Below are 21,977 nucleotides of genomic sequence, written 5' to 3'. Positions count from 1 at the left end.
GGATTAAATAAAGATAAAACCCAGCTGGGGAAAGGAGCAGGTGACTCTAAAGAAGGGAAGTACAACTTAGAAGGGGATTGCCGAGAGAAAGTCTGCAGTTACTTTCTGTGATAAGTAAGTGGGGAAGACTGGTGGGGTCAAGAAGCATCCCTACAGAGAATGTTGGTCCTGGAATTTTTTTCTAAGTATTAAAGTCTGGTAGGAGATTCGGAGTGACATAAAACAGTCACTGGGGTGGAGTAACTTCTGGCAGTGAGCCCTTGTAATGGTACTGGATTTGGTCTTCTAGGGAGAGACCCTTGGGAGATGTTCAATAGAAAAACAGAAAGGAATGAAAGATCAAACCTGAGGAGGGCAAAAATGGATTTATATTTGTACCTGTAATTTGGGAATTTGTTGGGAGAATTCTGGAGGGGAGTCCTGGCCATGAGAAAAGGGTAAATTTAGAGACCATGAGAGAATTCTGCTGACAGAGTATGGTAGGAAGAAGTCCAGGGAGGTGGAAGCAATGAGTCCAGGATCCCTGGACTAAAATCCAGGGTCATCTGTCTTCAACTACTGCAGGGGGGTCTGGTTTCCCCTACTAGCTACTGGAGAAGATGGTGTAAACCCCTGAGAAGGGGATAAGGAGTGCTGATAGCCTCTGAGAGAAAAATATGAGGATCAGGGGCCCCAGAGTTGTGATCAAATACTTTTTTGTAAAGACATTGGATTTTCTTACTCCAAAAGAGATGGGACAAAAGCATGACCTCACAGGAGCACTCAGTTGCAAGAAGAGAATTCACTGTAGAACAAGATCAGCCATCAACAGGGGCATTAGAGAGAAAATAAGCCTGCTAAACTATACCCAGCCATGCGGACTCCATTTTTCTACACACTTAGCGTTGGCCAAGTGTTCTCACTGAAATCAGTGGAAGGCTTCCTGTTAACTCAATGGAAGTATTCAGGCCACCTCTGAGCACTTTTTGAAATACAGTCATATACTTAGTAACTATTGAATAACAGGCTTGAACCAAAAACACATTATCTTGAGTACTTCCAGATTTCTTGGAACTTTGAATCTAGCCTTTGTGGTTCAGGTTTACTTCTAATATTTTATCTTTTTTGATATAATAATTTGTGACTTGAGTCTCAGAATAAAAAAAGAATTAGAACTAAATAGAGTGTGTGAACTGAAAATTCCAACACTGAAAAAAAGACAGTGACACAATCTCACATACAAAAACTACTTTTGATGTGGCTTGGGTTTTGGCCAGGATTGGAAGCATTTACTGTGTGGTCCTAATCATTACTAAAATTGCTCTCAGGAACATCTCTATCATCTCCTTCTGTGATGTATTCATGATAATCATTTATCTTCAGATACTTCACTTTTTAACACTACTAAAGCATTTTTAGTAACTGAATGTTTCTGATTAAATATATAGGGCCTAATCCTGCAAATTTACATTAGCAGTCCTTCTGTTCACAAATCGTAAATGAGACTAGTCATAAGAATAAGGGCTACTCATGTAATTGTTTTGAGGATCAGGCCCATAGATTTGATCATGCTGCTAGATATCCATCTTTAGTATAGTGGAATAGAGTTGAAGAGATTTCATATTCATTTTGTATGAAATAAATCTTATAGGTGTGTGCTTAAAGTGTAAGATTGTTTTTTATTTACTACTTTGATATAGGTATTTAATCTTCATGAAATTAAATTATATAAACTATATAAAGCTTTTCAGAGAGGGGGAGGGATAGCTCAGTGGTTTGAGCATTGGCCTGGTAAACCCAGGGTTGTGAATTCAATCCTTGAGGGGACCACTTAGGGATCTGGGGATAAATCAGTACTTGGTCCTGCTCATGAAGGAAGGGGGCTGGACTAGATGACCTTTCAGGGTCCCTTCCAGTTTTATGAGATAGGTATATCTCCATATTTATGCCATAAATATTATAAAGCAAATAGGCTCTGGACTCAATGGCCTATCAGAAAACAAATGTAAGGAATAAAATGTACCCTTCCATCTGCTCAGTATGATTTGTAGAGGATTCTGTTTTGGTAACAAAAAGATGGGGTGGGAGGAAAGAGATGCCATGTTTTCGGAATATTTTTTGGCTGATGCTTACATTTTGAAAAGAGGTAGGAGAGGATCTTGGTTATTCCTGCGCAGCTTATTTCAAAACAGGTGCTTGTAAATAGGGAAGGGAGGTTGTAGGTATGGTTTTTTTTCTCTTTATTTTTAAATCCTTCATATTCCAGCCCTATTCTGCCCCTTATTACAGGCTTGCTTTTCTTTACTTTTGCTTAAAAGATTTGTAAGTAATAAAATGCTCACTCAGGCATATCTTGCCTAGGATATGCTTTATCTTCAGGCTCATGGGCTTTCCAGAGAATTCTGCTGCTGCAGAAGCCAGAAAGACATCAGAGTGCCACCAGTAGTTGCTTAATAATAAGTGTGGTGCCCAGCAGCTTTTCCAATGACACTTTTGGAATTACTTCATGGGAAAGGGAATAATATAAATATTTATGGGAAAAGCATTGTTCATCTAGGGGCATGAGAAAAGAGCCTGGGATAAGCGTGGTTGGTATAACTACAAATATTCATAGATCTGTAAGTTGTGTGTTAAGATGCAGAGTCCCTAATGGATCAAGTTCAATGTGCCTTCAGTTGTCTCCTCCACATGCATGTCTCCTGTCAGTGGCTCTGTGCTCCAGGCTAGGAAGTTCTGAATCTTTGTTAGACACTCTCTTTTATAAGATGAGAAACAATTCATCACTATATTCTCTCACTCTGGAAATACTTCATCACTATTTTACATTGTGAGCTAGGAAGCTTCCCTAACAGTGGGTCATGCCCATCAGCTTTTCCTTACCCTTCAGCAATGCTTCCCTCCGAGAAAGTGAGTGTTTGTTCTTTGTTACTTCTCAGTTTTTTTTGTGTTCCTCCTGTGTTTATATTTGGACAAAATCCCCTCCATCTCTCTCTCATGTCACAACATTATTCTTTAAGTATTGTTTAGTATGGTGTTAAAGGAGCTGTGCTGACCATTGGGTATGTCTATACTACCCAGGTAGTGATCGATCCATCGGGGATCGATGTATTGCGTCTTGTCTAGACGCGTTACATCGATCCCTGATGCGCTCCCCATCAACTCCGGAACTCCACCAGGGAAAGAGGCGGAAGCGGAGTCGACGGGGGAACGGCGGCCATCGATCCCGCGCCGCGAGGACGCGAAGTAAGTCAATCTAAGTTGATCTAAGATATTCTCGTAGCTGAAGTTGTGTATCTTAGATCGATTTACCCCCTCCCCCCCCAGTGTAGACCAGGCCATTGTGTCAATGAGTATGTCTACACTGTAGAGGGAAGGTGTAATTTCCAGTCTTGCACCACGCTGAGCTAGTTCACTAAAAATAGAGGTGCAGCCATGGCAGTGGGAGAGACTAGCTAGCTGCCCAGAGTAATAGCCCATCCAAGATTCTAGGTATATACTCTGGCAGCTAGCCCCTCCTGCCCTGCCATGGCTACATTGCTATTTTTAGCATGCTAGTTCTCTTAGATCCAGTGTGGGTATATCTAATCAAGCTGGAAATTGTAGTATCTCCAGTGCAGACTTACCCAATGGCATAGAGAGATGTAGGGATGGATCTGGACTTTGAGGTATGTGCCCTTCCCCAATGTAAAAATCTCCATCTGATCAGACCATTTATCCATCTAGCACAGTAACCTGATTCCAACAGTGGCAAGTACCTCATGCTTCTGAGGAAGGTGAAAGAACCTGCAAGGGGGCATAGCTGTGGGGCTATACAAGAGTTTATAGGATTGACAGAATGACTGGCATATTGAGAGGAACAGTAAAGTGACCTTTCTGTTTTGACGATCTTGGTAACTGCTCATGTTGCATTTGAGACTGATCTGGAACCCAGAAAAATAGAATTCAGAAGGATTGTCTCATATTTATAATCTTTGGGGAATATATATTTGCATCTTACTGAATTCCTAATATTAAAATCAGTTTAGACTTCAACCCTTCATAATGGAGACATAACAACCTTTAGCATGGGAAAGGTGGGAAGGGAGAAAATGGGAACTTTTTATAGGATACAAATCACAGTGAAGGACAGCAACAAAGTTTATAACTTGTTCTAAGATACAAAGCAATGAAGAGGAAGAGAGAAGTATTCAAAGATAAACTCTTCCACAGAGATGAGCTTAAAATATAGGGTCAGATTCTCAGCTGATGAATATCATTTCAGCTCCATTGAAGCTAATGAATTGACACCAAAGTACAGATGCAGCTTTAACCATATTTGGATTTTTTTAAACAGCCCATATGTCACTACTGCAAACTAAGTGGTTCAGATATAATGATCTGTGTTTATAACTCAAACAGTAGTAAAAAATAATGGAGGAAATATGCTCCATTCCAAATGAGATTTGAGGGAAAAAGCACATCATCTTTATAAAAGTCAGCTCAAACATACAGAGCTCTCCCCTGTAGATTTTTAGCCCTCAAAAAAATTTCAGTTTGTTTCTTATGATAAAAGAGAAGAGTGGAGTATCTGCTGGTTACATATGATCCTATACATTTTAAAATCGTATTGGCTCTCTGATTAAAGAAAAACATGCATTGCCTATAAATCAGTAAGTATAAAATTCTTTAGCAAATAAATTCAGTTTGTTTAATGGGAAATCACTGGAAACTAGGATGTAAACCTCAATCAAGTCTTTCCTACCCCGTGTTTCAAGATTTGTCCTAGTAAGGATTCTGTAAAATGGCCGTTTTGCTTTTTCCTGTTTGAAGACAATCAGATGAGATAGGATTTGATTCCCAGCATTTGGTTTAAACATATTTCATCATCTGTTTTATTTTCTCCTGGCCAAAAGGCTATTGCCTTGTCTGATGCCAACTGTGATTGTTTGGTTATTGTGGGTTTTTTTTATATCAATGAAAGTTGCAGCTGCAACAGCAGATGGAGTTCTCCTGCAAATCAGATTTCTTGCTTCTGCAGCCCATTAAGCCATGAAGTCAATTTTGCATGTGTGTATATAAGCATTAGCTGAAGGCAACTACCCAGCCTTTGAAGTCTATCTGAAAATGGGGAGCTTAGCCTGGGAATAGCAAACAGCTGAGTGTTTGACCATATAAGATCACTTTCACTCAAGTTTTAATTGCATTTCATTTTGCAAAAGGGAGTTCTGAAAAGTCTAATGAACTACAGCACCACCTGTGAAATGCTCCATTGTGACTGTTAAAAGTAAAATGAATGGGAAATAGCATCAACTGTAGGCATCTTCAACCACCAAGCAAGAAATGTTATTTTTATGAGACGGTTTATCTACTCATGTGTTATGCTGAAAGAGTTAGGACAGGAAGTTAATTAAATTGCTGATCAGTATCCAACATTTATTCACAACTGTTTGCATGTGCATGTAAATTAACCAAATGTTTCACCACAGTAGCCTGATATTTCCAATACCTTTCAGCAACCTTCTTTTTCATGTGAGACAGAAAAGTCTGGGGGTTCAATCCTGACTTCAGTTGAGCTAGGTTTTTATCCCCACCAAACTACTGCAGTAGCACTTCAAACGTAAATCAAGAGTGGTAATGATTTCCTAGTAAGTACCCTTTTCACCAAGCTATGTCTTGGAGTATGCCCGGAGTTTTCTATAGGTTCTGGGGCACCAAGGAACAAAACTATATGCAAATACATCCCTGAGGGATTTCCAGCTATTGACCAGATACTCCATGCTTTAATATGGCAATACAGATATACCAGTAGTGCATCATTCTAGCCAATCTCTCTTTACCCTTTCAGAAACCACTGGGAAAGAGCTAGTATGCGAGAATCACAGCTGCAACCCTCCTTTGTAGGTGACAGAAATGCTCTTAGGAGCCAGCATAACACAAATTGAAAGGAGAGAAATTGAACAAAATGGGGAACAAATGAATAAACAAAGCCCACTAATCAAAAAGTGATGAATAGCTAACAGGGACCCAAAGGAAAAGAAATATAGAGTGGAAAAATAAATGGAGCTAGTCTTAACAATTAAATTGTTGCCATAATATGAAACTCTTTGAAATTCAAGAACCTTCCAGCATTGTGAGTAGCTGCCTCATGGCTTTCAATATATCTGAAGATACCTTTCTGGAATTTTGCATCTTGGCTCAAACACATCAGTATAACACAGGTTTTAGTATACTGTATCACTTTTCAGCTGTTGAGGTTATCATTCTGTTAATAACTCATGCAGGGGCCAGTGGTCAATAACTCATGAGGGGACTCACCCAAGCATTAGTTTAGTCCCTGACCAGAAGGGACTAAAACTTATGGTCTCATTCTTGGTATGACATAACTGAGGGTGGCAACTATCTTGAACCTCCTAATACTTAATAATCTTAGATTTTGCAGTTCCCTGTCATGCACAAGGATGTGTCTGAATGAGTGACTGAAATTTTGATTTGTGCAGATTGCTTGCATATAAAAACTATTTGAATCCTATTGGTTAGTTGTGTTAGTGTTGAAGGAAGCAGCAACATTTAAGTGAATATTGCAAATATTTGAAGAAAATAAATTTTGAACTCGTAAATGAAAATTCTTACAACCAGAAATTTAATTCCATGATTTTTTGTTGTATGATCACGGAATAGAAATGATACCAGCTGACCTGTCCAATCAAAACTATCACAGCATGACTAGAATATAAAATATTACGCTCTTTTGGGTGGGGACAGCACTTGGTACAATAGGGTCCTGGTCCATTACTGAGGCTCCTAGGTGCTATCACAATACAAAAGATGATAAAATTTCTCAGAAATCTACAGTTAAGAATTATTTCCAGAAATGATTTTGTGAATCTTCTTAAATAGAAAATTTGAGAATCACAAAGTGATCACAGAAAACTGAACACAAAGAAGCTAAATTAGCCAAATAAATAAGTCAGTATGAGTTATTTGCTCAGCACACCGAATATTCGCTCTAGACAAAATACTTTTTACAGGACTCGGCAGATCAAATGCTGTTCTGAGCAGCCCAGAATTTCTCTGTCTAACCTCCCTGTTCCCTATGTTCACCAGATACACGCCCTAAACAAAACTGAAGATAAATATTTTAACTTTATCTCAAATAATAATTTTCCCCTGGGAGGCTGGTCCTGAGAAAAGGGTAACTTTTACAAAAAATAAAGCAAATACAAAATACAGATACCAAGATTTTGCAATTGATTATCACAGCAGTTCTCAAAGTGTGCGTCAGGACCCCAAAGTGAGTTGTGACTCTGTTTTAATGGGGTCGCCAGTGTGGCATTAGCCTTGCTGGGCTTGGGACTGAGGCTAAAGCTTAAGCCCAAGACCCAGGGCCAAGCCAGAGGGCTTCAGGTTATAGACTCCTTGCCTAGGGCTGAAGCCCTTGGAATTTGTCTTTGGCTCCCTCATCTGGGGCATGGGGCTTGGGCAGTCTTAGGATTTAGTCCCCCCTCCTGGGGTCATGTAGTAATGTTTGTTGTCAGAAGGGGGTCGTGGTACAAACAAGTTTGAGAACCCCTGGGTTATCAGAATATGGAATTACAGTCTCACTAAATTGACTTGGAGAACAATATATTTTATTATAGTTATTCTAGTACATGGATGCATATTAAAGCAAGTGTATATATTTTAAGTGTTTCAAGTCACTTTAAATGTTTTCCACATTAATTGTTTAATAACCTCTTAGAATATTGGATGGTATTTTTTAAACAGGTACAGTTAATGTTTCCTCGAACAATATCAGTGTCAGCCTATAAATCAAATACTTCTAAAATTAGGTTTTATAAAGTAAATGAAACTAGATACAAAGCACATTTAAGATTAAAGTTCAGGTAGACTTCAGAAAAAGGTTTTCTGGTATGCCTATAACTACAAGGCTGTTTTGATCTGTTCTGACTAGCCTACCACAAAACCAGTAAAACAAGTTGGTGTAATCTTTAACCCAGCTATAAAAAGCAGGTATCCTTACCTTTTCCAGTTTTGATAGCGCAAGAGAGTAGCAGTCTTTGGCTCTGAACTGCATGAATCTCATATTGGCTGGGTGAGTTAGCTCTGTGATTATGCTTAGACTTGAAAACAACCTATGTTTTAAGGAAATGTTACAGTTACACTTCCAATGATCATAATTCATTGTTAAAGTACAGCATAATGCAAAACTTATCTGTACCTCCACATTTATAATTAAGTGCAAGATAATTCTGGCTTTTGATACAAGAATACAGAATGCTGCACAAAAGATTCTCCATAGACTCAGGGGAAGCAAATGTATTTTCAAAAGTGGAGCTTGCAAATATTAACAAAATAAACATTTACTGCAATTGCTAGAGCATTTCAGATGACACTTAATCTCCAGTATGACACAAGTCTATATGAAAGGAGAGGAAACCCAGGAAACATTTAAAGATGACAACACCTTCATTGGAAGTCATCCAATGTAAACTACCAATATATTAAAAATAGGATTATACTCAATTATTCATCCATGAATTCTCTGCTTACCTGTTGTGTAAATGTCTGCAGACCATACGAATTGTCAATGTACTTATTAATGTAAAGCTGAAATTAACACTTGCTCAGAAAGCAGTGACTAAAATTGCTGAGTAAATGAGATGTGCCCATAGAGTTGGACTTGAGATATATATATATATATCTCAAGATATATATATATATATATATATATCTCAAGATGATATATATATCATCTAAAAGGCATGTAAATTGCTATCCATTGAGTTAATGGATGGGATGCTGGATTGGAGCTGCAAAGTGTCGGGCAGCTCTAGGATAAAGGAAAAAGAGTATAGAGGGCTAGGACCCTCCTTCGGGTGTTCCGCTGCCCATTCACCAGCCAAGGAGACTACAATCATTTATTTAAACGCTGGCCTCGTGTTTCTCAAGCCTCTTGTCCCATTATTAGCTGAATCCTGCCTCCCCATAGTTATGGAGTAAAAAAGCTGTGTTTAGGTTGCTGTGGGTTTACCTGCTTGCCTGTTTAAGGGATCAGCATGGATCTTTTTCCTATTGGGGCCAAATTGACTGTGGTCTAGTGGATTTTTTGCATTCCTCGTAGAATCATGGAGACACAGGTTAAATAGGCATAGAACTTAGGAATTGTATTGTTAGTTTGTCACAACCAGAAAATAAGAGACATTTGGGATTTGGCTAATGAATCTCAAGCTTATAGGGAAGCAGCAGACCTGAAGTCCCTTCAGACTGGGGTCCCTCTTGGTACCTTCTCACCTTCCACACTGAGAAGGGGACAGAAGATTTAGCAGAGCAAGATGAATGCTAGGGGAAAGCAGTGGAGAGTCTACCTTAAGTTATGGGCTATACAATGTGTCCTGTAAATCCCACACTTGATCCAAATTATTGGTATAGGGAGATGGATGGATAGTGCTTCTCTCCAATGTTAAACTATATATTAAGTTGCAGTGGGCTGCTTAACATCATTCCTGTGTTTGTCCTTCACTTGTGTGTCCTGCTCACTGGAGAAGTATATTGCATTACCACTAGCCTAAACACACGCTTTTTTTGTTTTTAAAAAAAAGCCTGATAGCTTAATCCTGTGTTGGATGTATCACATAGGTGCTTCTAAGCACCTTGCTACATATGTATTATCAGTAGAAGCTGTCTACCTGGGAAATTTATGGATACACTCTAAAGCCAAGTGCCAGAGGTGGGGAGGGCAAGGGGCACAGTTTCCCTCAAATTCAAAGTGCAGTTTTCAATTGTCTCCAAAATACTAACACTATCTGGTTTCTACTAAATAGAAAATGTGGCTGAGATATGAGAAAATTGAAGTGTTCCATTCTGTGTCATTAAAGACTTTTTGGCCCATTTTTAGTACTTTATCTATATGTTACACTTCTACATTGAAACTGATTGTAAACTGCATTAACCTGAGAGAACCTAGTGGTCAGGGGTATAGGGCTGCCTTCTTATTGTCTGTAATAGATTAGCACCTTCATGCCCCAACTGAGAAGAGGGCTGTACTGTGCTAGGTGCTGCACAATCACACAGAAAGAGATAGCCCAAGCCTCAACGAGATGACAGTGTAAATATAAGACCTCCCAAGAGTTGGAAGAAGGCAATATTATTATTCTCAGTTTTCAGTTGATGAACTGGAAAAAGGGGAACAAAAGTGACTTCTCCAAGTTCTCCAAGGAGCCTGTTGTAATGCTGAGAATAGAATGCAGTTCTCATGTTTGTCCATTGTCTTGCCCGCAAAACCATCTTTCTTCTTCATTGTGTATTTGTAGATGTGGTTAGGTGTCTAATTCCAGTGAATGTCAACACATATATAGCTTAAATTTCAGAACACATCCAGGGATGTACCTGGAGCTGTGCCTGGACTTGCACTAAGGCATCCAGGATGGGATTTAACAAAGGAGATTAAAGGAGTTAGACATAGGCTAGCACTCCTAAGCTCTTTTTGCAAAGTAGAACTTTAAAAAATGCTGTTTGCAGTATAGATCATCCTTATTTAGTAAAGCTTTGAAATTATTTTAAATAGAATTTAGAGTAGACTATACTTTTGCAAGATGAATTGGTGGTGGTTTCCTTTTTTCCATATAGTAATAGGGAACTGTAACACTAACAGCTTTCAAACCCAATATCACCATCCCTTAGGAGTTCAAGTAAACTGGGATCCAGATATGAACTGTACTGGTTTGGGCTTTCCTAAACCCAACCAACAAATAAGCAGCTTTTTACAGGCTTCTGGCCTGATTCTTATAGCGTTGCTGAACACCCACAACTCCCACTGAAGTCAAAGGAAGCTGTGGATATTCAGCTACTTTGAAAATCATTCAACTGGTACTTAGCAACTGACTGGTTTCATAACATAAAGCAAGAATAATGTTCAAAGAGTCTATTGATGCTAGTATTCTTAATTCTAGCCTTTTGATGCCATAAAACTGCTCCTATCATGTCTGATTGCATGCTACAGTGCACATTCTAGGACAAGCAGGCATACTCTCTGGATTGTCGTATTATATGGAAAGAAATATCAGTGTCTGAGAGATTGATCAACCTCTCAAAGCCACCAGATGCTCTACTGCACTCTAGTTGTTGAGGGGCCCCATAAAATAGGTGAGGAATGATGCTTTATTTCATCAGTACCCAGTGATATTTTACAAGTACCACAGTATAGGAACAAAAACTTAGATGAAAATTGGTCTCTTCATGTAATTATGATTTTTTTTTTAGAGAGGAAATTTCTTTGTGAAGTTGGCATAAAGTCTACGGTGGTGAAAATTGTCATTTTCCTGGGTGTCCTGTAGATTTAGGTAATGCTTAAGCCTATGAGACAGACATTGATGGTGGTTCTTGAATACGACATATTTTTTTTTTATTTCAGGATGCATTTTAATAGCAATTGTTAATATTCCTTTCTTTGTATCATTTAGTCCTTCTATGTCTCAATGGAGGCCACTTCTGTTTCCAAATGTCCTGTTCTTGTGGAATGGTGAGCTATTTGTTATGCAAAGATATTATGCATAGTGCACAATAGGGAAATGACATGAAAATTAACCTTGCAAAGAAAACACATGGTTCAGGAAATATATGTAAAGTAAATACATGTAAAATCTAAATACTGCATTATGTACTTTTCTCCATTATCAGTCCAAGAAAACTTTAAACAAACAAACAAAAAAACCACCATGGCCCCCAAACATCAGAGGTAACCTATTTTCATCTAAGACTGCCAGTTGTGAAGGCAAAATGTTCAATCTGAAGAGGGATTAGGTAAGAAATGAGCAACACTCCTACTGAATGCCAAGGTGAAGGGTCTGTTCACTCTTGTTCTGTTCTGTTGGGCATGACAGAATAAGAAGTAATGGTCTTAAGTTGCAGTGGGGAAGTTTAGGTTGGATATTAGGAAAAACTTTTTCACTGGGAGGGTGGTGAAGTACTGGAATGGGTTACTAGGGAGGTGGTGGAAACTCCTTCCTTAGAGATTTTTAAGGTCAGGCTTGACAAAGCCCTGGCTGGGATGATGTAGTTGGGGATTGGTCCTGCTTTAAGCAGGGGGTTGGACTAGATGACCTCCTCAGGTCTCTTTCAACCCTCATATTCTATGATTCTAAGATTCTACGTGATGTCATTCTGCAAAACTTCATAAACTAGACCAATATGGGATACTCTGGAGACAGTATACATTGCACAAGATCAAGATTTTAGGAAGTGACTCATGATTTTGAGTGCCTCCATTTTTTTGGATGCCCAAGTTAAGATCCTGAAGGCCTGATTTCCGCCCCCCCACCCACAGGTCAGGTGCTCAGGCCTTTTTAGGTGTCCCAAATGGAGGCACTAAAAATCACTCATCACTTTTGAAAATGGCTTTTATTTCCATGTTATCCACTGTTCATGTTTAAAATCATATGTTTCTATGTTCCATGTTTTTATTTACAAGGCTTGAAATGAATGGGGATGCAAACATGACTACCCAAAAAAACAAACTTCTGAGGTGGGCTGGAAATTTGCAAAGAGATATGTTGTCAGGGCCCTAAACTCTCTTGTTATTAACTAATTATTTTTCTTGCTGGGCAATGACCAATCCAACACTCCTTTGCAGTTGCTTAAACCCTGATTTCTCATTTCTCCTCTGATCTTTCCAAAATATTCATGTGTTCCAAAACAAACTGAGACTTCAAAATAAAGCATTCTGCCATCTAGGGGAAAATTACTTGGATAAATACACCTGAGAGTAATTCTCCTCAAATGTTCTTTTTAAAAAAAAATCACCAATACATTGCACCACTATTATAGTCATCTGAAGTGTGAATATTTGTCTGTCTTAATTGCCCTCAAATTCAGCCAATTCCAAATGGCAACGGCTGTCTCACTTCCCCTACCCCTTAATGCCAGTGATTCATTAATATTAAATGTTGTTTCTCCCAAGGTGACTCAGTTATGAATTAACAATTGCCTGGTGAGCAAAAACAGTTGTTGTAAATAACAAAAACAAGATTAAGATTAATATATTCTAAGGAATGCAAAGATGAACCTGGCCATTTAATAGACAAGGTGGCAAAGAACTCTTCTAGTGATATAAGCATATATTTTCCCCCTGGATTCTTTATTATTTTACCATTTTATTTCACTTCTGTACAAAATAAAATATTTGGCATTTATACTCCCATAAATTAAGTAGTTTTGCTTTCCTGTTGAAAAGGAGTTGATAACTGAAAAGTTGTTCACTGTAAACAAACCTGTGATGTTACAGGCTATACAGCATACTGTAAGTATTTATGATGAAAATAACAAATGCATTTGGGTTCCCTTTCTTAAATCCAGAGAATGAGGTGTTGGGATATGTATACTCTTTAACTTCAGGAAGTTAAGCAGTCTTTTGAGAGGAAGTGAAAAACTTAAGGAATATTACTGTTTTCCTTATGCTAACTTTCTTGTTCAGTTTTGGTAGAAAGCAACTCCTGTGGTGTTTCTTTTTAACCATTGTCACATGACATAAGGGACATGTGGCTTGATTAAAATTCTATCTGTTTTCCTGTATGAATTAAGCTATACATTCTATGGATTGTTTATAAATACAGGATAACGTTATGGTTATCTGAACATTTAAATCTGACAGGTTTCAGAGTAGCAGCCGTGTTAGTCTGTATCCACAAAAAAAATTGATTATTTTTTAGGTCCTCTGATGAGATTTAATGTGCTCCTATAGCTCTAAAGCTGTAAGGTCAGGGGTTAAAGTAGACATAGAGACTTACCGGTATGGGGCTGGGTTGGGGCCGGCTCTGGCCCCCGGAAGGGGCAGAGCCTTGGGCGGAAGGGGCAAGGATGGGGGGTCAGAGCCAGCCCTGGCCTGCCTTGTACTGGTAAGTGCCCTCCCCTCCCCTCCCCCGCTGGGGTAGCAGCAGCAGCTGGGGGCTCCGGCAGCAGTTTAAAGGGCCCAGAGCTCGGCCGTTGCTACAGCCTCGGCCCTTTAAATAGCTGCCGGAACCTGCCAGAGCCCTGGGGTAGCAGCGGCAGCTGGGGGCTCCAGCAGCGGTTTAAAGGGCCAAGGCCGTAGAGGCAGCAGGAGCACTGGGCCCTTTAAATAGCCCCCAGAACCCCACCACAACTCCAGGGCTCTAGGGGCTATTTAAAGGGCCCAGGACTCCCCTGCTTCTACCACCCCAGCCCTTTAAATAGTCCCTGGAGCCCTGGGGTAGCAGCAGTAGGGCTCTGGCAGCTATTTAAAGGGCCCAGGGCAGTAGAGGCAGTGAGAGCCCCAACCCTTTAAATAACCCCCGGAGCCTCGCCGCTACTCCAGGGCTTCGGCAGCAGGGTTCTGGCAGCAATTTAAAGGGCCCAGGGCTCTAGCTGCTGCTGGGAGCCCCAGGTCCTTTAAATTGCCACCTGGGAAAGCTGGGCCGTCCCTGTACGGCACATCGGCTCTTGCTGGTACACCGTACTGGGGCGTTCCAGCTTACTTTCACCTCTGTGTAAGGTACTTGACCGTGTTATGTCCATCTCATGCTATCCTTGCTGAAATACTTTACCTGTCCCTGTTGCTCCAATGATCAGTTCATTGCAAGGAGGAGGTGAAAATACTCCAATAGAATATCCAGTTACAGAGGAAAGTGTTTAGAAAGTCACAGAACATTCAGCCCTGCAAGAAGATTGTCTAGTGCATAACAAATCATATATTGAGGGTTGGATGGTCTACGCCTCTGTAGCTCAGAAATAAGTCTGTAACATTAATAGGTGGGCTCCTCTCTGGAGGCTGAATCTGAACAATAGTGTGTGTTTGTCAAATGTGTACAGCGAAGACATTATGGCTGCTTTATAAGTCTCCTGTATTGCACAGTTTGGAAGCTAGCTGCTGTAGCAGATCTGCCTCTCTCAGAATGGGCCTTGACATGAATTTCAAGTTTGAGTGTTGCCAGGCTGTAACAGCGATAGATGCAATCAGGCAGCCATTTTAGACATGGTTCTCTTGAAACCAGCTGAACTAATGAGTTACTGTCAAATGAAATAAAAACCGGGATATGTTTTCTGAATGCTTCAGCACACTGTATCCTAGGGGCCTTTTCACGTCAGGTTTGTGGAGAAGGGATTCACTGGAATGGGAATGTGAAGAAAGGCTAAACATTCAGCAAGATCAATGACTAAGATTTTGTCTAAATAATTGTTTCTTAATGTCCTCTGTTGTTGCAATATCAATGTAGTACCTCTGCTAATGGTAGGTGTGATGGGAGCACTAGTGTAGACCAGTTGCTGGAGTTTTAACCATCCCATCATCACAGACCTTTTCTAAGAAATGTTAGACAACTTTGTGGAAAAAATGCTAGTGGACGCAGCCAGCTAAATGGACTGGGTAAGGGAAATTGTCTGAATTTAGGATCTGGAAAGGATAATGATCGAACAGTTTTTATGTGGGACATAAGAACATAAAAAAGGCCGTACCGGGTCAGACCAAAGGTCTATCTAGCCCAGTATCTGTCTACCGACAGTGGCCAATGCCAGGTGCCCCAGAGGGAGTGAATCCAACAGGCAATGATCAAGTGATCTCTCTCCTGCCATCCATCTCCATCCTCTGACGAACAGAGGCTAGGGACACCATTCTTACCCATTCTGGCTAATAGCCATTTATGGACTTAGCCACCATGAATTTATCCAGTCCCCCTTTAAACATTGTTATAGTCCTAGCCTTCACAACCTCCTCAGGTAAGGAGTTCCACAAGTTGACTGTGCGCTGCGTGAAGAAGAACTTCCTTTTATTTGTTTTAAACCTGCTGCCTATTAATTTCATTTGGTGACCCCTAGTTCTTGTATTATGGGAATAAGTAAATAACTTTTCCTTATCCACTTTCTCAACATCACTCATGATTTTATATACCTCTATCATGTCCCCCCTTAGTCTTCTCTTTTCCAAGCTGAAGAGTCCTAGCCTCTTTAATCTTTCCTCGTATGGGACCCTCTCTAAACCCCTAATCATTTTAGTTGCCCTTTTCTAAACCTTTTCTAGTGCTAGAATATCTTTTTTCAGGTGAGGAGACCACATCTGTACACAGTATTCGAGATGTGGGCGTACCATGGATTTATATAAGGGCAATAATATATTCTCAGTCTTATTCTCTATCCCCTTTTTAATGATTCCTAACATCCTGTTTGCTTTTTTGACCGCCTCTGCACACTGCGTGGACATCTTCAGAGAACTATCCACGATGACGCCAAGATCTTTTTCCTGACTCGTTGTTGTAGCTAAATTAGCCCCCATCATGTTGTATGTATAGTTGGGGTTATTTTTTCCAATGTGCATTACTGTACATTTATCCACATTAAATTTCATTTGCCATTTTGTTGCCCAATCACTTAGTTTTGTGAGATCTTTTTGAAGTTTTTCACAATCTGCTTTGGTCTTAACTATCTTGAGAAGTTTAGTATCATCTGCAAACTTGGCCACCTCACTGTTTACCCCTTTCTCCAGATCATTTATGAATAAATTGAATAGAATTGGTCCGAGGACTGACCCTTGGGGAACACCACTAGTTACCCCTCTCCATTCTGAGAATTTACCATTAATTCCTACCCTTTGTTCCCTGTCCTTTAACCAGTTCTCAATCCATGAAAGGACCTTCCCTTTTATCCCATGACAGCTTAATTTACGTAAGAGCCTTTGGTGAGGGACCTTGTCAAAGGCTTTCTGGAAATCCAAGTACACTATGTCCACCGGATCCCCCTTGTCCACATGTTTGTTGACCCCTTCAAAGAATTCTAATAGACACACAATAGGATCCATGTATGACTTTTCACAACAGGCCACAAAAACTTTTCTACTTGCAACTGTATTACTTTTTGTTGTTCGTTCACGGTAGGTGAGAACTTGATTCATATTCAGAAACATCTCTCAATTTCCAACCTCAAGAGCCATACCAATAGGAAGAACTAAATCTTGGGTTAGGATGTAAAGAGGTGCTCTAGTTCTATGTTGCCAAATGAGTCGATCACTCAGTGTCATAGCTAAAAAGTTAAGAACCATATTTGTTTCAGCCAGGGTGTTTGTTAGGATCATGGAACCCTTATCTCTTCAGTTCTCAGCCAGAACTTGGGTTCCACAAGTATCAGTAGGAAGACATAGGTGATTTTCCCATTTCAGATCTAGGAGAAAATGCTCATGACAACTGCATTCTCTTCTCCTTCATTCACATAATGGTAATTCAGGGTTTGATCAGTGGCGCTGTCAATAGATCAACTTCCACTACTCCTGAAATATTTGAACCGCTACTCTTTGATCTCAGAAATATACATCTGGGTCCATTATCAATTGATTTATCTGTGATTGTCTTGTATCTTTCCTATTATGTGGCCATTGGGGATGTTCTGTTGGACGCTTACCACTCCTGCACTTGAAGGGTTCCCTGACGAAGGGTTTAGTTTATGTAACATAGGGCCATGTTTGCTTTTGTCTAACTGGGTCAGCTGTCGGGATTGAAGGGTGTTCAGCCTCAAACATGAACTACAGTCACATCACTGCTCTTAGATTTTCCTGAACATTCTCTAAACCAAAGTTCAACTGAGTCCAATGGGAGCTTTGCCTGAGTAAGCACTGCCAAACTTTGGCTAAAATGCTGGTGTACCCTACAAGAGTGAAGTCTTTCCTACAGAAATGAGGTAGGCTTATGGGTATAAGTGGTCAACCTTTAACATTTTCTTCCATTTTTCGTTTGCAAAGAATTCTGTATTCTTGAAATGGGAAACATCACTGGAATCACTAATCTCTCTCAGCTTTTTAAATGTGACTGTTACAAATGCTCATTTTAAAATGGGGGGTGAGAATACACAAATAGATGGAAACCAAGTTATTTGTGAAATTTTGTGTGAATTTATCACATTTTACAATAAAATAATTAAACATTTAAATGCAACCTTGCATATTTGTTTAAGGATTTTTTTCAGCATGTTGTCTTAAAGATTGTCAACATTTTGTGGGTCTCCAGCTTCAAGTTTTGTCATGTGAATATCTGACTGTTGAGTGTGGTGATCATTTAAAGCAAAATGGGGTGGTCAGATTTGAGAAAAATCTAAAATTTGCTGGGCAATGACAAGTTGTCTACATTGTACTTTCTTCTGTGGTTGAGAAGGGACAGTGCTTGTATATAGAAAACACACAGGGGATGTTTATTCAGGATGCTGAGCATACATTGACTCTGTAGCTCCCTGGTTTTCTGGTTCACAGCCTGACACACACAGTTTTGAGCTGTGCAGTGTTACCAAACAGTGTCTGCCTGCATTATGCAATGGTGGAATGGATTGCTAACTAAATGCTAGCATTTGCTAAAGAAATCACACCCTCAATCCTCAGAATTAACCTCTACACTTGTGTGTTAGATTGTGTAGAAATATATTAAAGCCAATTTGTTGATGCAATCCTAAAGTTGTACAAATGAAGGCAAGCGGAGAGATTCATTTTTAATTTCCTTTTTTAAAAAATATCCTCTTTAAACCCTGGCTCCTTATTTCTGCATTAATTCTGGACCATGCAATGCATAATTTTCAAAGGATTTGCTGGTAGAGGATTTTCTTGTATTAGCTTCTTATATCAGGCAGGTATTTAAATGTGAATATTAGCAATATAATACGTAAAGTCAACTGTAAAGGGAGGATTAACACCTGATTTAATGACTGGATATACATAACTGAATGTGAAAGCAAGTTATTGGGTCCCTGGAAGAGCTGGATTTAGACCATCATCAGGTTATGCAAAGTGACTGTTCCTAGTGAGTCAATTTCAAAACTATTCTTTGGACTGTAAGGCTATGTATAAATTAAGTCTGCTCTCTAGTGGAATTGTAGGGAAAGTACTTTGCAGCTATTAATCTGATTAATGTTCAGGTAAAATTGTCTTTTGCTCTAAATGCCTGCACAGGGGAGTAAAGGTACATAAGGCACCTCATTAAGCCCATGCACAGGATCACATCATAAGGATGAGAACAGTCTCCAGGGAGCCACTATTCCTCATCCCATGCCAGTGAGTGAGGAGTGGGCAGGGACAGGCAGAGCTGAGGTGATGTGGAAGCAGAAATAATCTGCTAACGGGTTACACTAGTAGCAGACCCCTTTTCCTCTGGACCAAGAGGAGGATTCAAGGGGAGAGATATAACACAGTCATAATTCCCTCCTCTGTCTGCCCCTGACTCCAGAAAGATTGTTAAATCACAATCAGGCCCTTAAATCACATAGCAACAGCCTTGTGTAATTATTTCTATCATCTCCGCTTGGCTAGGAGACTCTGTCCCACCCTAGTAGACAAAGACCTGGTGCATTTATTCATGCATTCATTCCCTCTTGTCTGGATCACAGCAACGTGATACACTTGGGCAAGAAGCCTTCAGCACTTAGAAAATTCCAACGGGTACAAAACCCTGCAGGACATCTCCTCAACAGCACAGGCTACCATAAGCACATGACACGTGTCCTCTGCTCTCTACACTGGCTTCCCACAGAATTTCCAATTAAGTTCAAGGTCTCTGTCCTCATCTTCAAAGCTCTCCATGGCGTAGGCCTAGGATACCTAAAAGACCATCCAGGATGAAGACAGCGGTCAACAACTTCACTAGTCGGAACAATAGTAGTAAAGCCCGTCTGTATGGGAGAGAGAACTTTCTCTGGGGATGGGCCAAAACTGTGGAATGAGTTCTCTCCGAACTAAGAAAACATCACCACTTTCCACTTCATATGCATGGGGGGTGTGTGTGTGTGTATATATATGTATAATATTGACCTTGCCTCTCTAACATACACATAGCAACAGGCATATTTAATTTTAAAATGCTCTCAAAGCCTACCAAAACAAGACACTCAACTGCATATGCTTTTTGTCTGGGGATGAGATGAGAACGAACACAGGGAGGATGTAGTCATGTTGCTTAATGCACTATTCCAAGGCACTAGGATACTACAGTCATGAGCATATTCTATAAATGCCTATATAGAATAGAATTTGTAAGATGTCCATTGCTATTAGTGGGCACACTTACACTGTTTTAAAAAACCATATACTGTAAATTAATACAGCTCAGCAGACACAATGCCAACTAATATGGTCTAAAAATAGAACAAAAAATAACCCTCCAACTCCAAATCCTGCTCCAACACCTCCTCAACAGAAACCTGAGTAAATGACCGCACCACACTTAAAGGAAAAGGGGGTGTTGTCCAGGCTTGCCAGAGGAAGTCAGTAGTGCTTTATGACAGTGGGGAGGAAACAAGGTCCAACTGCTGCAAAAAGGTAGGTGGTGGTCAGCTTTGCAGAACTGACTCACCCCCTGGGAAATGTAAGGGATGGAAGGCTTTAAAGATGCAAACCCTGGCATTGGAAACCTCCTTCTCCATGTTATTAATCACCAAACTTCCACCTCACGCAGGATTATGAAGTTAGTGAGGGAATTTGTGCCACAATGTTTAAGCCTTAACCTATTTTCCTGCCAAGCACATGCCCACATTTGGATGATGGCATAGTGGATTCCCTGTCTCTTTTCAGTTCAACAAAGTGCATGGGCTTGCATCAGGAGCTAGCAATGAACTCAAATAGATACTGCTGGTGCCATGGAGCCGTGGCATATGAGGATCTGGGATGCTGGTCACCTATATGGCCCATCAGGATGGGGAAGGTGTTGAGGTACATGGCATTGGCAACTCAGTTTGCAGAAGTCCTCGACTATCCTTGCACAATGAAGAAACTGAGTTCGTTTGGGAGAAGGGGGTTCACCTGACCAAATTTGGGGGGGTGACATGTTTTGGGCTGCTATACAAAAGGCCATTGGAAGATGTCTGGAAATGTGACTGGGTTTGGGTGGGGGGACGCAGAAAAGATAATTGCTGGTGCCTCCTTGTGGCAGATGTTCAGTGCAGATACTCCATACGGAAGGCATCCAGTGACCAGATAAATGGCCTGGTAAAGGACTTAAAAAGGAGGTGCTGGTTAAAGGAACAGAACAGTGTGGGGTTTGGGCTCCTATGGTTGGAACGGCTGGGAGGCAACCCCTTTCTTATAGCCCACCTTACCTCCTATAAGGTCAATGGATTTTCTGGAAGGACCTGGATGGAAAAAGAGCGGGAGCTGGTGGAAACCCTCTGGGTAATTATGGAATAAACATGGGGTTACCTGCACTGTACAATTCTATCTCCCGGGTAGTGCCAGACATCTAATAACGAAGTTGTGGTCTGACTAAATCCATATCAAGTGTCTACTGTCCAGATAGGCCTTAAAATATATGTTTGGGGTCAGTTAGGCTTGCCAGAAGAATAAGGGAAGCCCATTCTAGAGTAAAAGAGCATCCACTGAGGAGGCCCTGCATTTCACCCCAAGACTAACATATCAGTGAGGAAACGGGGTGGAGGGGGGAGAAGACCTTTTGGCCAGCCAGCACCTATGCATTGCCCAATACATTTATTTATACTTAAAAACTAAGCGAAGCTTGTTCTTTTGCATCCAAATTATTAAAGATTCAGATTACATTCAGTGAGGCTAATGCATACTCTTACTCTCTTTTGAGCTTTAATTGAGTCAAAGTGGTGGTGTGCCAGAGTTTTAATTGACATGGTGCAATTTCTTGCTTTCAACAAATAAACAAATATGTTATAAACAGCACATTCATTGTCTGAGGAGGAAGACAACTTTAAAATGAGCAAGATTATTAATCAATTAAAACACTGAGCAATGTCAGAAAACTTTCATAAGAATCAACACCCTAGGCTCAACAGTATTATTTTATCTTACTGAGGTCAAAGTATTGATTCCATTTAGAGAATGGTCTCTAAATTTTTGAATGATCCCATTCAATGTAACTTAGTTTCTACTGTATATTCACTTTACTCAATTTTTAAAGGTACCATTGAATCAAAGATGCAAAGACCATTGTAGTCATGAACTACATATTTTAACAAAAGACTTCAATGCCTAAAAGTTGTTTTATAATGTTGCTCAGGTAAACTCAGGTAACAATTTGCTGTTTTTTTAT

At 40.1% G+C, this 21,977-nt stretch overlaps 1 protein-coding gene across 4 annotated transcripts in view; it reads right to left on the bottom strand.

Moving 5' to 3' along the window:
* KCNT2 (potassium sodium-activated channel subfamily T member 2) overlaps positions 1-21,977 on the bottom strand; it is a 283,005-nt gene that overhangs the window by 34,097 nt on the left and 226,931 nt on the right. For all 4 annotated transcript variants that reach the window (XM_045026023.1, XM_045026024.1, XM_045026025.1 and 1 more), the window contains one exon: positions 7,979-8,090. In XM_045026023.1, the coding sequence (XP_044881958.1) occupies positions 7,979-8,090 (112 nt within the window). The remainder of the gene's footprint in view (positions 1-7,978; positions 8,091-21,977) is intronic.

Source organism: Mauremys mutica, chromosome 8 (assembly GCF_020497125.1).
Source record: "Mauremys mutica isolate MM-2020 ecotype Southern chromosome 8, ASM2049712v1, whole genome shotgun sequence".
Classification (NCBI taxonomy): Eukaryota; Metazoa; Chordata; order Testudines; family Geoemydidae; genus Mauremys; species Mauremys mutica.
Note: the sequence above shows the minus strand (reverse complement) of the source record. Positions and strands in the feature narration are given on the sequence as shown.